The 18,008-nt window shown below is 36.7% G+C and overlaps 1 protein-coding gene across 1 annotated transcript in view; it reads left to right on the top strand.

Annotated features, from left to right (window-relative positions):
* ksr2 (kinase suppressor of ras 2) overlaps positions 1-15,765 on the top strand; it is a 123,525-nt gene extending 107,760 nt beyond the window's left edge. The window contains exons 19-21 of the mRNA XM_067407489.1: positions 11,000-11,134; positions 15,219-15,348; positions 15,619-15,765. Of these exons, the coding sequence (XP_067263590.1) occupies positions 11,000-11,134; positions 15,219-15,348; positions 15,619-15,765 (412 nt within the window). The remainder of the gene's footprint in view (positions 1-10,999; positions 11,135-15,218; positions 15,349-15,618) is intronic.
* The last annotated feature ends 2,243 nt before the right edge of the window (positions 15,766-18,008 follow it).

Raw genomic sequence — 18,008 nt, 5'->3', positions numbered from 1 at the left:
GTTGTATATTCTGGAATTGCCTCGTTCTCATAGGATACACATGATATTGCCTTAAATATTGGCCAAAATGAGCTATCTAAGCAGGCAACATGATGTTTCTGCCTGCTGTACCTTTTAAAGGATTAGTTCACTTCAGAATTCAAATTTCCTGATAATTTACTCACTCCCATGTCATCCATGTTTTTGTTTCTTCACTTGAAAAGAAATACATTTTTTGAGAAAACATTCTAGGATTTTTCTCCATGTAGTGGACTTCATCGGCTACCGACGGGTTGAAGGTCCAAACTGCAGTTTCAGTGCAGCTTCAAAGGACTTTACACGATCCCAGCCAAGGAATAAGGGTCTTGTCTAGCGAAACGATCATTCAGACGAGTCATTTTCTAAAAAAATAAATAAATAATATACTTTTTAATTACAAATGCTCGTCTTGCACTGCTTTGAGACCCGCCACGTGTTACGTAATCATGTTGTGAATGCGCAAAGACTAAAACGCCCTTTACAAAAAAAGGTAAAACAACAATGTCGGACAATTTTGAAGTTGGAGGAGAAAATGAGAGTTTTTCGCCCTACCGCTGTACTTCCACCTATGTGATGTGACCTTTTCCAACATGATTCCAACATGACCCTTATTCCTCATCTGGGATCGTGTAGAGCCCTTTGAAGCTGCACTGAAACTGCAATTTGGATTTTCAACCCGGTGAACTCCAGTGAAGTCCACTATATGGAGAAAAATCCTGGAATGTTCTCTGCAAAAACCTCAATTTCTTTTCGACTGACGAAAGAAAGACATAAACATCTTGGATGACATGAGGGTGAAATTTTAATTCTGGAGTGAACTAATCCTTTAACAGCCTTTACTTCATGAGTGCACCTGTAAAATGCTGTCTAGATAGGCTGTTCACTAGCTGAAATCGAGAGTAGTCGCCTAAGCTCTGATCGTAATCTCTATGTCGTCTGTAGAAGAGTGACAAATGTGCAACCCATCGCACTATACATGTGGCAGGCCATTAATAATGTCCTTAAATTCCGTTAATGACTTTCCGAACTGCTTATTAAAAACCAAAGCCTGTAATTATTAGAGTGTGGGCCACAGAGCTAAATCCAGTTTGACCTTCAGTGTTCTCTTGGTTCTTCATAAATGTATGCTTCAGTGAGTTGAAATAGCTGCAGATGTTATCGACACACCAGCATGTGACAGGACTTCAATAACTTCTATCAGGGAAACTCCCTCTTGCAATGTATTTTCAGTTCACTGCAAAAATATGAATTTGAATATCAACCAGATATACATGTCTAAATAGAAAGAAGTTCATATGTAGTGCACAAGTCATATGGACTCTTTTTATGGTGCTGTTTTTTGTCCTTTTTTAAGTGTGACACAGTATAAAGCTAGAAACATACTTTACCTAATTACATGAAAGACTGATGAATGCCTGGCCAACACATACTGTAGCATTTGCAAAAACAAAAAAAAATAAAAAATGGGGGCGAGACTGGTTGAGCTGTTTAATAGTGTGTTGAAACTCACGGTTATGGTAAAGGACGTTACATTTCCAAAACACACTTAAGGTGTGTTCACACTTGGCATGTTTGGTTCCATTAAAACGAACCCTAGTGCAGTTCATTTGAATAAGTGTGAACACTATCATCCAAACCCTGGTGTGATTGCTCTGTTAGTGCGGTTCATTTAAATAAGGGTGTGTTCACACTTATTAGGTTTGGTTCGATTAAAACGAACCCTGGTGCGATTGCTCTGTTAGTGCGGTTCATTTGAATAAGTGTGAACACTATCATCCAAACCCTGGTGCGATAGCGCTGTTAGTGCGTTTCATTTGAATAAGTGTGAACACTATCATCCAAACCCTGGTGCGATAGCGCTGTTAGTGCGTTTCATTTGAATAAGTGTGAACACTATCATCCAAACCCTGGTGCGATAGCGCTGTTAGTGCGGTTCATTTGAATAAGTGTGAACACTATCATCCAAACCCTGGTGCGATTGCTCTGTTAGTGCGGTTCATTTGAATAAGTGTGAACGCTATCATCCAAACACTGGTGCGCACCAAACAAGTGGGTCTTGTTCCGCTTCCAAACGAACTCTGGTGTGGTTCGAATGAAATATGAATGCAACATGTACCAAAAACATGTAAACAAACCAAAAACAGGACATGATGTCACAAGATGTGACCCTAAAAAGGTCAGAATGCTCAAGCATACCTGTTTTTTCTCATCATAGTCAAGATGTTGCCCGTCACAGTTCAGTACAGACATCAGAACCGCGTTTCCTCGCAGCAGATGTTTGTGACGGAGGGATTCCTGCCAATGTTTTGACTCCTTTACGCATTTTAAACTCCCAGCTGGTCAAAATATCATCATATGTAGGCTACGCACATACAACAAGTGCTTTTAGCCCAGTGCATAGCATTTTTTTGGATGTTCAGTAAGTTCCATCACCAAATATACATCATAAAAGCTGACCTGATCTGGTTGTGAACGTTTCCCTATGACTTTAGGTTCGGTATCTTTAGGTTTGGTGTTAAAATGTAAATGCTAAGTAGACAAGGATACATCAAGTGAACCAAACTACAAGTGTGAACACACCTTTAAAGCGGTAACCAATCACAACACACAGTCCAGCTGACCAATCAAGGTTAGAAGGATAATATATGAAAAATAAATTCATATAGAATAAATTCTGGCATGAAAACCTATTCTAGATAACTCCAAAAACAAAATCAAGACTTTGTAAAAGGGCATAATATGGCTTCTTTAAATAGTTTACTAAAAAAAATTCTCACCCTCATGTTTTTTACAGTAACAACTATTTTATCTGCAATACACACAAGAAGATATTTTGAAGAACATTTGGGGTCAAAAACAACATTGGACCCCAATGACTTCCACTGTATGGACAAAAAAGATGTCTTTTATGTTTCACTGAAGAAAGTAAGTCATACTGGTTTGGAACAACATGAGCGTGAGAAAATAATGACATTTTTGTGTGAACTATCCGTTTAATGTTACACATTTCAGAAAGAAACAATGCGTGAAATCGAGCTTGCATGGCTAGAAGCGTTTCTGTTCACATGAGAATGAGTGATATGAGCGATGATGACCAATATTTTGGGGTCTATCAACTGAGCAAGAGTTTCCCTTAGGGTCAATTCATTTCAATTTCAATTTCAAATCAATATTCAGTGTTACAAATATTCACTTAATTATGTTTTAATGACATTTTCTCCAAGTAATTATTTCAATTCCACCCGTCTGTGTGATGCGGATGAGGATTTTGGCATAAATTGATTTATGATTGAGTGTCATAATACAGAACATAAGAAAAAAACACAATATTTTTCTCAGATCAGTACTGAATAACAGCTACCTGAGGGGGAGTCTGCATTTTACATGCTGTTTGGCTTCGAACTAATCACCTCCACCACCTTCTTAATTGAGTACCACACAGTCTTTACAGATAGGACCTTACAGATTGTCCTTCAAGAGACAAAGACTTAAAAGAATCCTTTCTCCGCCACACTCCTTTGAACAGGAAAATCCATGAAAAGGGTGTCTGATGTATGCGTTTTGTTGCTCTCTTGCACTGTATGAAGAGGAAACATCCTCTTCTTTAAGGCTGAATGAACTCGAAGACATTCCTTCCTCCAGGCAAGGCCATTGAATCACAGTGGCAGACGTTTCATTTTTGTAAATCTGTGACATATGTCTTGATTATTCATCAGTTTTGAATGCATTTCATCAGGTAAATGGAAGGGTTATAAGAGGACATGTCTACTTGTACAGTATATTAAAGTGCATTGAATTTGACCGGTTACACTGCAAAATCATAAAAAATGGGATATTTTATTTTGCATAAAGACAGTTTGTAACACAGTTCGTAAGTATGGGAAGAAGGAGGCGGGAACCGGCGAACGTTCAACAAAACTTTAATTCAAAATAAACAAATACCAAACGAAAGTAATGCCGGCGGACGTCTGCCGGCCACACAAACATAATAAAACATAAAATAAAGTCCAGGTCTGGTCCTCTCTCCTCCTTCACTGCCGTCGCTCCTCCTTTTATGCTTCCGGAGCTCCTCCGTGAGAGACTCAAGGCCACCGGCCTCGCGCCACCGGCCGTTCCCTCATGGCTCTCATCTGCCCTGGTCGCCACACAGTTTTTTAGTAAAATTAAAGTGCCCCTATTATGGATTTTTGAAAATTACCTTTCATGTAGTGTGTAACAGCTCTAAGTGAATGAAAAAGTTTTAAAATCTGAAAGTGCACCGTATTTAAAGTTATTGTCTCTCAAAAGAAAGAATCTGAATCAATAAAACGAGTCGTTTAAAAAAAAGGAATCCCAAACTGTTTCGTTGTGACGTCACAACAAAACATTAGCATATTGTCTGCCCACTTATTGCGTATGCAGACGTCAGGGAAAATTCTTTTTCTTTTCTTTTTTTTTTTTTTACAATACCACAGCAGTACAATCTTTTATTGTGTTCCCATCATTTTACTGACAACTGCTTCTCAAACCTTGGGGAGTTTAATGCAGGATTCACAAAATGCTTGGTCTTAAAATATGGATCAATGCCCAGTTTATTTGGACCAGCTTGCTGCTCTGAATCTCAGCTTGTAAGTATGATTAATAATTGATGTTAATATTTTCTAGCGATCTTCCAAAATTCGTAGTTTTGTGTTATGTTGTGTAACGTACACCTTAGTATGTCTCCTGCTAACTGGCTAACTCACGTTTCTGTAGTTCTACTATTCAGATTTGGGTCCAATATTGTCAATAAATGTGTCGATTAATGCAGCTTATCTGAATTATTATTTGGAGTATTGATCAAGGATGGAGCACGACTTTTGTTTACAAAGTGTAATGCATTATCAGCTATTCACGTTTGTGCTCTGCTAACGCGGGAGTTTACAACATATCTGTAGGCCTGGTTCGCTTACATAACTGTGAAAGAAACAGTTTTTTTCCTCTGCGTTTTTATTATTACAGTAGTATGGAGCTCTATCTGTATTGTAATAGGATGTTAAGATGCTAGTCCGCGCTATAAACAGCAAACACTGATGGCAAACAATGATATAGCCATTTTTTACTTTGTTAATAGTTAAGATGAAAAAGTCTGTGTTCACATCTGGCCTAATTGTTTATTTTATGTTAGAGGTTTCCAGCTTCACTTGGCATTCTGATCCAGTTCCCACAGGTGCACCTACATAACGTATAACAGTGACGCTGCTATCACGTCTTATAAATAACACAAACTAATGTGACACTTACCTATAGAACCGTCCTACTCCAGTCGTGAATGTGAATCAGTTTCTAGTTGATCGACTACTTCAGACGTTTCATCGTCGGATTCGGGCTCGAATTGATACGGTAAAATCACTGCTATCTTTTCTGTCCATACATTGTATACAATGTCTTGCGAATTGATAGCTGTCATTCACTGCAGTGCGTGCAGTAGACCAATCACAAAGGATTGGGCCATTTGACCAATCAGAGCAGTTTAAGCTCACGGAAAGGAGGGGTTTAGAGAGACTGATTCTTTGAACTGCTTCTAACGAATCGCTTACAAAACATTGAGAACTGAGGTGAAATTAAATGTATATTATGAGAAAACGAATGTGCTTTTTGACCTTGCATGCATGCAAACTTGTTGTAGGAGACTCCCAAAACCATATTAGGAACCTTAAAAAGGCATAATAGGGGCACTTAAAGATGTTCTTGCATTGACATTCAAGCACATTTAACTTAATTTAATAATACTGTCATGACAACACACTCTGCCATTTAAATAATTCTATAATTTTAAAGATTTTACATTCATAATAACTTTTTTACGGTAATGAGAATGAGGGAAATGTGATGTCATGTTAATTTTCATTTTTAGTACTGCCACGATGTAATGCCATGATTAATTAAATTTAATACTGCTATGATTTATACACATTTTATCATTTAAATAATTTTAATTTTTTTACATGTATAATAATAACAACTTTTTCCAGTATTAACAGTAATGACAATGAGTGAAATATGATGAATGTGATAAATAAGATGTCATGTAATATAATGCCACAATGCAAAAAAGCTCAATAAGACTTCAAGTAAAAAAAAAAAAATTGAGATTGAGATTAAATATGTCCTGAACATGTTCTTGACAGGTTTAGTGAGATTCAGCAGTATCTTAAAATATTCAGTTCTTGCAGTTACTAATCAACAGTCCTGAAACACACTTTTAATGAATAAATTCTACTTCTTTGTTTTGATTTTATATGTTTATTGGTGTATCAAGACGTTTAATGAAGTCTTTGGCTTTGAAAGCGCTGAAAATGAGAGTAAATTATCTGGGGCAACATGAAGCGTTTGCCACCACTGATGACCGTGATGATGTTGATGTTGATTTGGCACTCGTCCCATTTGTGTTTGCGAGTCTCGCCTCTTTGAAAATGTTTTCATTGGCATTGCAAGCAGTAAATCAACATCCCCAATGGAGCGATATTACAAACACTCGCACCCATCGGTTCCTCTGATTATGAGGCAGATTTCGCACAAGTGTGTTTACGTATGTTGGCAGTAATTACCGGGAAAAAGACAACGTCTCCACAGCGACAGGTTTACATTGCAGCCATTGTTGATCGAGTCTCTTGGATCGGCTCACTGTTGCCGTTCTGATCAGCCCACTTCTACACCTCCGCAGCCATGTGAATTATTATCAGGAGTTATTAGAACGAATGGATAGTATTTGAGAGCAGCCATCAGAGACGTGCAGGCTCTAGCATAATTATGAATTGTTTATCTGTAAAGCACAAGTCTCTTAATAACATGATTTTACATTAGTTATGTATTATGACTCAGGGCCTGACTGTAATAAGATCTGATTATTCTGGGATTTGCTGCTGTTTGAAATACCACATCCCTGTAAGGCAATGTTTCGCAGGTACAAGAGGCTAGTGAGTCTGTGGACGCACTCATACTGAAGCATCATAAAATGTCAAGGTTTCTTTATTTTTGAGAGATGAAGTCAAAGGAAATTTACTCTGGGCAGTGTGATGGGGGCTGCTCAGATTTGAGACAATAGCTGTTTTAATGCTATGGAAGACCTAAGAGGTTGTGCACATTTGTTGCATATAAAAACATGGTTTGAATTTAAATAGGCAAACACTTAAGAGTCTATGACTGGATTATTACTGCTGTGATTATTATGCTCTGAAGTATTTTCCCTATTGAAATTCAAACAGCGACTTTTTTTTGTATATATATGTGTATGACCTGTGCTGGCAGGCTAATAGGTTGTTTGCAATCATGTGGTTTTGGTGACGCGCGAATTGCGGTGGAGGGCAAGCAGTGAAAATTAGAATAGAAGAGATGGAGAAAAGTCCTTTCTGTGCTGGTTTAGAAAGGTATAAACAGAAAATCACAACATATGTTGGACATGATCTTTATGTTATGAAGATGAGTGACTTTTCCACTGAATTGAAAGACTTTCCTGTCATCGAGGAGTTAGATATAGAGAATGTGAAGCTGCCGTCACGCCGCGTTCAGTTCGGTTCTGCCTTTCTGCTAGTGAAGTTAGGGCAGTATTTTGATTTTCTGTCGCGATTGTGAAAAATATCGCCATTGTAGGTCATTTATGCTGAATCGAGAATTGCATCAGGAGCTCACATCATCGTTCAAAGAAAAAACTGGACGGTGTAATACAACTGTTGCCTTTCATGTGTAAAAACACACTAAGGGAAGTTGAGGATGTGACAGGAAGACGCCTTATATCAAATTTAATAATGTCACTGATTTAACCCACTCCCTATCACTCAATAAAATAATCACATTTTGAAAGTGTTGTCTTTGTTGTTGAATCGACTTCTGTCAGCTTGTTAAACATTTATTTATTTGGACATTTTCTACCATACGATGGCTGAAGCAGCAGCGTGTGACACTGTTCTCATGGTAACCAGATCAACATTGTGAACGGAATACTACAAAACTGAAGTGAAAACACCAAATTATCATTCAGTGGGATAAAATAGCTTCTCTTCCCTGCAAACGATACCATGAAGAATGTAGATATTTAACCAAGTCAAAAACAAATAAGGTAAGCAGGTATCCTTATTCTTTTCAGTATCAGCAGACGCAAAATGCTATTAAAGGCTTCCTTTTTAAGGTTAAAAAACGATATAAGATATAAAAAATGGTATAAGTTTTGTAATTGATATAATTATAAACACCTTCTGGGTTCTCGATTTTATCGATTTAAGCAACCATAAACAACGCAAAACATACGAATTTTGAGTTTTTGATAGGATTCCTATATAGAAAAGTCCTTGCCCTCCAGACTCTTTTTGCGCTGTTGCTGTGACGTCAAATTGTCGATTTTGGTCGAATTTGAGGTTTTCACAAAAATTTGTTCATTAAGCCCTCATCTAGCAATCCAAATGCTTCAACTAGCAATTAAACATCTAAAAGTATCTTTATTTGTACGTTTTCTGAGAGGAGTAACTTTCCTTTGTCCATGACCATCACCACTCGTGCTTCCCCTCAGCAACTTCCTCATTAGTCCAAGTTTGGTATCGTTTTGAAGTGCAGCATTCCAACTTTGTGAATATTCATAGCGAATTTTTAAAGGCATGATTCTGAACCAATGAAATGTAAACAAATCTGATTCGTGCTGACTGACAGATCCGATATACACATATAAACAGGCAGTGTCTGCCCTAGCCTCTTTGGCGCCCTAGGCCCCCTTATATTGCGATTTATCCAAAGGGCAAATCTAGAATATTATTTATAGGGTGCTAAAGGGGTGGCATGAGGTCTATGAGGGTTGGCAATACCAAAGCAAGCGCTCATGCATAGTTTTTGGAGATTTATAGCCTTACACAATTGTGTTCACAAACATTGCATTACCAGAAAGTATCTATATACTGTTTAAAATTAATAAATAACAAAATTTCAATATCCATCTTGGCACCAAGTAAATAAACTATGAAAAACTTGAGTGAATGAGTCTGAACTTGTATCACTAAAGAGATGAGCAGTTTTATCAATATAACACAGGCTACTTCAATGGTATAAATCACATTTTAGTCCAAGAGCAACAGAACAATTTTTGAGTTTCTGTTATTAACAGAGGTGGGAATGTGTGTGTTCACCCAGAACACCCTATCAACCACATACTCTAGCAACACCCCAGCAACTGCATAGCAAGAGCCTAGCAACCACCCAGAATCTCCTAGCAACCACCTAGCAACACTTTAGCAATTATCCAGAACATACATTCTGGACTAACTGACCAAAGTTCTTACATCTTTTAAACAAGACTTGAAGTTGGGTCTATGACAAGCCAACATAAATTTGTCCTTCAAACTTTTCAGTCTCTATTGTTTTTCTTGATTGCTAATGCACAATTCATGAAACAATTCAACATTTTCTCACAGCAAAATACAATATCAAAACTATACACCAACTTGCACAAACCTCAAACGTCCAGGTCAAAATAAAATGTTCTAGTCAAAAACGTATTGTCTGACAAAATCAAACTTTGGCATCAGATGACACACAAAACATAACAAATACACAGACTACTGCACTGCCCAGTGAACACTAGTGAGATCAATTCATGTAACACTGTAACAAAAATACCTCTTTTTCATTTTACTATTATAAATTGATCTTGCAGTAGATGAAAAGCATGAGAAAAATAAGTATGAACTTGGTATGCACCAAAATACAGTATACTGTCAATTGCAGTAAAAGTAAATTCAGCATCCTCTGCACATTTGGCTAAATTGCATTACAGTATACAGTACTATAGCAGTGTATTGGTCTTCTGACACAAGACTATATCCCTAGGCAATCCATTCAACTTTATAAATAAAAAGTTACAAAAAATACACAGCATAATGTAAATAAGTTGTCACAGAATTAGAATATGTGAATAAATCAGTTTTGACAAAAATGTCAGATAGAACCTTATAATTCCAAGGGGACGAAATGTTGTTACCTTCACTTTTGATCAGTTTAATGTGTCTTACCCCAAAGTTTTGAATGGTAATTTTCCACAAAAATGTTATGGAGCACACCTGTTTTCAACAATAATAAGAAAATATTGTAACATATGTTAAGAAAATAACAAAGAAAGAATTTTAGGGGGTATTTATTTGTCAGTTTCGAAGGCATTTTCCTCCAAGCCCCCATTAATTTCCGCCCCTGGTTTGAAGGTATATTATACTGTATATCATGGGTGAGTGAATTAGTTTTTTCCTGGATCAGAGACTCAGTCAAGCTGAAGCAGCTCTATGTCTGTCAGTGATAGACCACTTCCAAATCCATGTCTGACACTTGAGAACGAGGCAACTGCTTTATCATTGTAGAGGCTTCACAGGTTTTAATCGGTCCAGTGGGGGAAACAAAGTTGTGTTCACAAGTTTCCCAACTGCAGCATTTCTAAGAAAAAAGAAAAAAAAGTTGCTAGTTTCTTGCCATTCAATCTTTGAAACAGACTGAGTTTGTAATTAGTAGCAACTATCAACTTTGTATTTAAAATTATAAATAGATTTAGAAAGAAAAGTAGACAAAATGTAGAAACAATAAGAGTAAAGAGCTAAAAACTGATTGTGATTTGTGTAGCTCAGATTATGACAGTTTGATGAGAATCAATATCTTTGTTGAGATCTGATACATTTCTAAAGAAATTCTCTTAGGGGGAAATTTTGAAAACAGGAGATTAAAGCAAAAGTTTGCTATTCATTTGATTTTATTGCTGTCTAGGGGGAAACGATAAGTTCAAAAGGAGATCTCATTTGAGGACTAGACTTTGTCAATAATCAGACTATGGGAGAGTAATAGTTGCTTGCCCTCTATTGTATTTCTTTGACAGAATTGTCACTCTAATGATCTTTTGGTTTATTCTCTGACCTTTTGCGTAGCACAAATAAATCGTTAGTGTGTTGTGACTGATTATTTTTTAAACTTCAGGTCTTCTCTGTCTCTCTCTCTCCAGCAGGAGAAAGGATAAGCTGCGGATCCCAAGCGGCTGGCTGTGTCATCTGGCTCCTGAGCTCATCCGTCAGCTCTCCCCTGAGACAGCAGAAAACCAGCTTCCCTTCTCCAAACAGTCTGACGTCTTTGCCTTTGGGTGGGTCTCTCTCTCTGTCGCCCTCTCAGCACCCGTGTTTTCACCCCTCACTGCTTCTCTGCCTTTTGTCACTCGGGAAACGAACAGAATCCATTTTTATTTACAGAAATAAGCCTAAGCCTGTTTCTCTCCACATTGAAATTGCTCTTATAGTATCAGCACAACCATTTTTGGATGCTAAATCTAGAATATAATAACATTTCATTAGTGTTATTAACATTTTATTTTTTCAAGGATGCATACAATTCATCAAAAGTGACAGTAAAGTCATTTATAATAAGAATAAATATATCTTATTCAAATAAATGCTGTTCTTTTGAACTTTCTATTCATCATAAAAAAAAAAAGTTGTATCACAGTTTCCACAAAAATATTAACTTGCAACACTGATAATGAGAAATGTTTTTTAAAAGCAGCAAATCAGCATATTAGAATGATTTCTGAAGGATCATGTGACACTGAAGACTGGAGTAATGATGCTGAAAATTCTGCTTTGACAACAAGAATAGATTATGCTTAAAATAGAATCATATAGAAGTTAAACACAATATTACTTTTTTCTGCATTTTTGATCAATTAAATGCAGCTTTGGTTAGCATTTCAAAAACATTAAAAATGCAATAAAAAAACTGTACTATTCAAAATAAACTTGAACTGACGTCATGTATCCACTAAAAATCACCAAACCACCAGTTGATTAAAAGACATTGAGCAAAATGTCTCAGAAAAGTGACTTTAGTTTTGAGAAAATCCCTAGCATCATTTGCATCCAGATGACACTTTTTTTAAAATATATTACCTAATGCATTGACATTCATAGATTTGTGTCACTTAAAGTGATAGTTCACCCAAAAAATGAAAATCCTGTCATCATTTACTCACCTTCAAGTTGTTCCAAACCTTTATGAATTTTTTTCTTCCGCTGAACACAAAAGAAGATATTTCAAAGAATGTTTGTGACTGAAAAGATTCATTGACGAAAAAGTCATTGGGGCCCATCAACTGTTTTTGTTACCCATATTCTTCAAAATATCTTCTTTTGTGTTCAGCAGATGAAAGAAATTCATACAGTAAATGAACTATCCCTTTAAGCGTCCAAATACATTATTGATTTCCAATCAGATCAACCAAAATCTTTTTTTCATTTATATATGTCCATTTAATTGCTACAGTGGCCATAGAAAGGTATCAAATGGTATGAAAATGACATTGTGAATGACCGCACAAGATCATGAAATCACAACATCAAGAATATGGCTCGTTTAGGATGAGTGCTATCAAAGAATTGATTTGCTCAGTGCTCAGCCTCCACTAATCAGATTGTATTCACATGAGACGAAATGCAGAACTGAACCTCCATCTGTAGTTTTTTCTACCTGACCCGGGCCTTTCCAGAGGCAGTGAGTGTGTGGGCCAAATGAATAAAAGAATGGATGGATGGTTGACGAAATGAAGGAATGCTGCTCTGTTGGGTCCTAACACAATTGCGTCCTCAGCTGTTCTCTCCATATGGAGGCTCTGTCACACTGTCACTCTATGGGAGCCAAATACAGCACCCACGCAAGCTGTCCAGCTGGTCACACTAAAGGCACATTACCTAGAGGTGACCCCAAAGCAATTCTCCCTATTGTTCCTTCTGCTTCCTCTTTTCACTTCCGTTGTTCTCTGCGAGTGCCGTATTTGAATGCGTCAGAGTTCGCATTGGCTTATGACAGAAGCTGTGGGATATGTTATGTGTTCTGTTTTATGGACTTTTTATGATGTTATCTGTATGTACAGTATGTACTGTACAATACACTACTGGTAAAAAGTTTTAAATATTTTTGATAGAAGTTTCCTAGGCTCACCAAGGCTGCATTATTTGATCAAAAATACAGTAAAAAGAGTAATATTGTGAAATATTATTACAGTCTAATATGCTGAATTGCTGCTCAGTTATTACTGGTTCTCAATTATTAATAACGGTTCTTAATATTATCAATGTTGGAAACTATGATTCTTTTTTTAGAATATTTTGATGAATAGAAAGTTTAAAAGAACAGAATTTATTTGACAGAAATCTTTTGTAACATTATAAATATCTTTATTGCCACTTTGGATCAATTTAATGCTTCCTTGCTGAATAAAATCATTCATTTCTTTCTTTGTTTTTTGTTTTGTTTTTTTCTTTGTTTGTTTGTTTTTCTCCCTTACCCCAAACTTTTGAATGGTAGTGTATCAGTTTCCACAAAAATATTAAGTAGCAAAAATTGTTTTCAGCATTGATAATAATAAGAAATGTTTCTTTGGCATCAAATCAACATGTTATAATGATTTCTGAAGGATCATGTGACACTGAAGACTAGAGTAATGATGCTGAAAATTCAGCTTTGCATCACAGGAATAAATTATATTAAATAAAAAGTATATTAAAATAGAAAACACAGTCATTTTAAATTCTAATGATATTTCACAAAATTATTGTTTTAGTAGTGAACATTAGAGACTTCTTTCAAAAAGATTAAAAAAGCCTACTTATTCTAAACTTTTGACCATGTAGTGTATGTTATGCTTAAACTAAATTCACTAAATGGCCTTATTTACTAACCTCCTGCAATCTATTATTATTCTTTGTATGTAAATTAGACTAATTATAGTATGCGCATTATTCAGCACTATTTGCCTGGCACACTCAACTTTGTTTTCTGTGGGTGGTAAATTCATTTTTATTAAAAAAGAAAGATGTTTATGTACAGTTTCTAGCAATCATGGCAGCGGTAATTCATCAAATGATGTAGAAGACTCTATCACCAGGGCATAAGTCCAGATTCACGGTGTACACGAGCGCACTTTCAGTGTTTTTAAGAGATGATTCAGGTGTCTGGATCACGGTAGTAAAGTGATACTGTCTCAGTAAAGTATTAGACTAGTAAATTAAAAGACTACCTGATCTGTAATAGTCTGGTCTAGTCTAGCACTAAGAAACCACCTGCAAGATTGAAAATGCGCCATGCAAATTGCTTTCAGCAGGTTTTTTACATGCAAATAAATGACAATATCATTCCCTGCTTAATTAATTCCCTGCTTCAGTATTGCAAAAGCCATCTCAATTACATCAATACTCAATTTCTTTCTCACCAGTCTCAGCAAGCTGCACGTTTCACGGCTTTAAATTGCAGAACTCAGATGATTGGCCTTTTCAGCAGGGCTCTTCATTCAATGATTGTTAATGAGCTCTTAAGTGTGGTTTAGTAAACTTTAACACGAGCATGCTCTTTAGAGCAGAATACTGTGTTTTTCAGCAGTCAACAGCACCTCAAAGTCATTTATTAATTATCTTGGATGACTTCTGACTATATCGGCTTCAGGGAACGCAAAGTGATGTAGTGCACCAGAAGTGCTTTAAAGCTTTTGAACTGTTGTATTGCGGGTCCTCAGGGAGGCGCTAGTCCTCATCCTCTCACACACACACACACACACATACTCGAGCTTGTGATACAGGAGTTCCATCTGACTTTTTGTTCTTTTTAAGTTAAATTATAATTAAGATCTATTCATATAATTTAAGATTTTAAAAGGCATTGTTAAGACTCTTTTCTTACACGTCTGAAATGGTTCGGTAAAGGATCCGGTCTCTCTAAACCCCTCTTTTCCGAGAGCCTACTCTGCTCTGATTGGTCAGATGCTTTGGTCTGTTGTGATTGGTCTACTGCTTACAATGCATGTCTTCTCGACGCTTCTTCTTCAGGGCTGGTCAAATTAGACGTTGTTTGCGGGCAGCCAGTGAAGACCATAGGTTGGCATTATGTAAATCTGTTACAAACCTATGAAGGTTCAAGCAGGAAGTAAGACTGGCTCGTTTCAAATCGGTTCTTTCTTTTGGGAGACAAAAACTGCACTTTAATCATTGAAACTTTTACATTCAGTTATATTACACACTACATGAAAGGTAATATCCGAAATAAGGGCACTTTAAGACATTATTTAGCCCATGTACAAACCTTTTTTATTTACTTTAGTGACAACATTGTTATACATTTGGCCCTCACTAGTATAAAGAATCCAGTACATGCACACTAACACTCGTATGTGTCATATGTTTCAGCACTATCTGGTATGAGCTCCATGCACGTGAGTGGCCCTTTAAGAACCAGCCAGCTGAAGTCATTATCTGGCAGGTGGGAAGTGGAATGAAGCCCAACCTCACTCAGATAGGCATGGGCAAGGAGATTTCCGTGAGTATTTCCATATACCTCACAGGCTCTGGGGTCCAGACTATTGCAGTTAAGCAAAACATATGAGAAAGTGTGAATAATAGCAACTTTCCACAAACAAAGCTGTCAGAATATAGTGTACGAGTCACATGAACCACTTTTATTCTGCTTTTATGAAGCATGAAAGTGGCTATTCAATCTATTTTTATTGGAAGAGACGGACTCTGACATGCTTGACTGGCTTTTACATGGAATTAAAGTATATGAACAGATTCTTTTTTTCTTGTGTAGGACATCCTGCTGTTCTGTTGGGCGTACGAACAGGAAGAACGGCCCAGCTTCTCCAAGCTCGTGGAACTACTCGAGAAACTGCCGAAACGCAACCGTCGCCTGTCTCACCCAGTACACTTCTGGAAATCAGCTGAGTATGTGAAATGAGCTAAACTCAAAAATGCCCATTTATAAAAAAAACAAACGAACAAAAAAAAAAAAAAAACCCCAACAAAACAAACAATCATGAGGTAACGTTAAAATGGAGTCAGTCAACGCGAATCTGTCGAGAGTCGCTACTGGATGGTGCATGTATTCTGCTGTATTTAGCAAGGTTTCCTTAAAGCAGTGATCATTTAGCGTATTTAGAGCACACAGTATTTTCTGGTGTATCGTTTGGTCGTGAAAGAGAGATGTTTTCTCTTTTTTTTTTTCTTTCGGTTGTTGTTTTTGCTAAATGTTTGATCTGTTTTGCATATATCAACTGCTTGTGATTATTTCTCATTATCTTGAATGAGTCCACTTTCAGTGAATGTTGTTTTCTTTCGTTGAACCTCTGCAATGCATTTTTATAAACAACTGAAACTAGTGTTATTCAAGTTTTTGTCTGTATTGTTTTTTTGTTTTTTTTCCTTTCTAAATTTAGTCATTGGATGAATGTATTTTTTATTTTATTTATTTTTTTCTCGATTTTGAGAAATGTACCCTTTGGAATTGTTTTGCATTTTCTGTCATCCATGCTGTATATGTTTCACAGAATTCCATGCCGTTGTTTGACTATTACGTGCGAATCACAAAGCTTTACCGTAACGCAGGGAGACGCGTTTTCCGGGAATGTGACGAATTTCTCTCCCTTCCTGTTGCATTGTAGATAAGGCAGTCACTCATTTACTCGCGCGGTCAGCATCGCCTATATCGAGAGATGCGTTCGTACAATTGAGTGTGCCACGAGGCACGTATGTATATTATCGACACTTGAATTGTATCATGCCTAACTGTGACAAAAACAGAATTACCTGAAGGTAAACTGCTATTCCTGAGCCTACAAAGAAAGGGATAGATATAACAGATTGTACAGTATCTATCACACTTACAAACCTTTTCTTATCAGTGCATACTTACGAATGTTTTAGCATAATTTTAAGCTTTGCGTTGTTTGTACTAGGCTACACATTGTTATATTGTAGAGAATACACAGTACCATGAGTAATAGTGCACTTTTCACCACGACGTCATTTTTGTATATTATTATAAATCACGTCTCATTAATATGACTGTTGCATGTTGCAAGTTCTGGAGTGTCCATGTTGTAACACGGAACGGTGATCAGGTTGGTGTCGCTAGCTAGGTATGGCTTAAACAGAACCGCTATCCCGCTTTCTCCACCATCTCCGCACCATGCACTCTGGGTACAGACAATCTGTTCACTTGTAAAGCCATGGTTTTTGGGTCATAAACAGTGCCAGTGCTCACAAATTGTTGCTGCTGTTATTTTTGAAGTATATTTTAGGATCACAAAAATACAGATGTTGTTAAGTGGGCGTTTATATTTGTACGGTCGGCCGTTTTTACATGCATGAGAACATTTTTAGGGGATTTGTTAATGTTACAGACCCCCCCTCTCCCCCCTAACCCGAATACAGTACCACACATAGTAGTTTTACAAACTATGACTAAGTACAATGACAGCTTATGTGATAACCTGAGAAAGTAATACAAATATAAGTCTATATCAGGCCTTGTAAGGCACAATTTTCAACCTATAAATAAATAACTGTGCTATAATGTTTATATATATATTTTCTTTTTAAATGGGGGCTATGAGGATGTGTTGGGACAGTGTTTTCACGCTGGGAATAAAAAAAGACGAGAAGGTGGGATCTTGTTAACAACCATTATTAGCAGCTTCCATATCAGGCCTATTTAACAGGCTGTAGATTTTGCTTAATAATCTGTTGCTGTAATTAATATTCCAGTCACTGAATCCGACCTCATTGTCATCTATTATATTTCTGCCCCATTATGAATGTATGTATGTGTGTGTGTTGTTGTTTTCTTTTCTTTTCTTTTCTTTTTATTGTCTTACTATCCATCCATGCATTTCCTTGGTGGTCGTTGATTATTTATCAATACTTTTCCATCGCTCTGGTTTACGTTTCTTTTCTGATATTGTGTGCGCGTCTTTGCAGATTTCTTTGATGGCCTCCATGATTGAGTTTTTTGTATTATGTATTTGTTGTAAGTATATATATATAAAGCTTGTATTTACTGATGCCTTATGGTCCATGGCTTAGCGACTGGTACACATCACAAGCTCTTTCTTTGCACTCATCCTTTATGAAATAAATAAAAAGGTGTTGATTTTGGACTTTTGTTTTTTGTTCGTCATTTCTTTTTGCTCCTTGTCATGA

This window comes from Chanodichthys erythropterus, chromosome 13, assembly GCF_024489055.1.
Source record: "Chanodichthys erythropterus isolate Z2021 chromosome 13, ASM2448905v1, whole genome shotgun sequence".
Classification (NCBI taxonomy): Eukaryota; Metazoa; Chordata; class Actinopteri; order Cypriniformes; family Xenocyprididae; genus Chanodichthys; species Chanodichthys erythropterus.
Note: the sequence above shows the minus strand (reverse complement) of the source record. Positions and strands in the feature narration are given on the sequence as shown.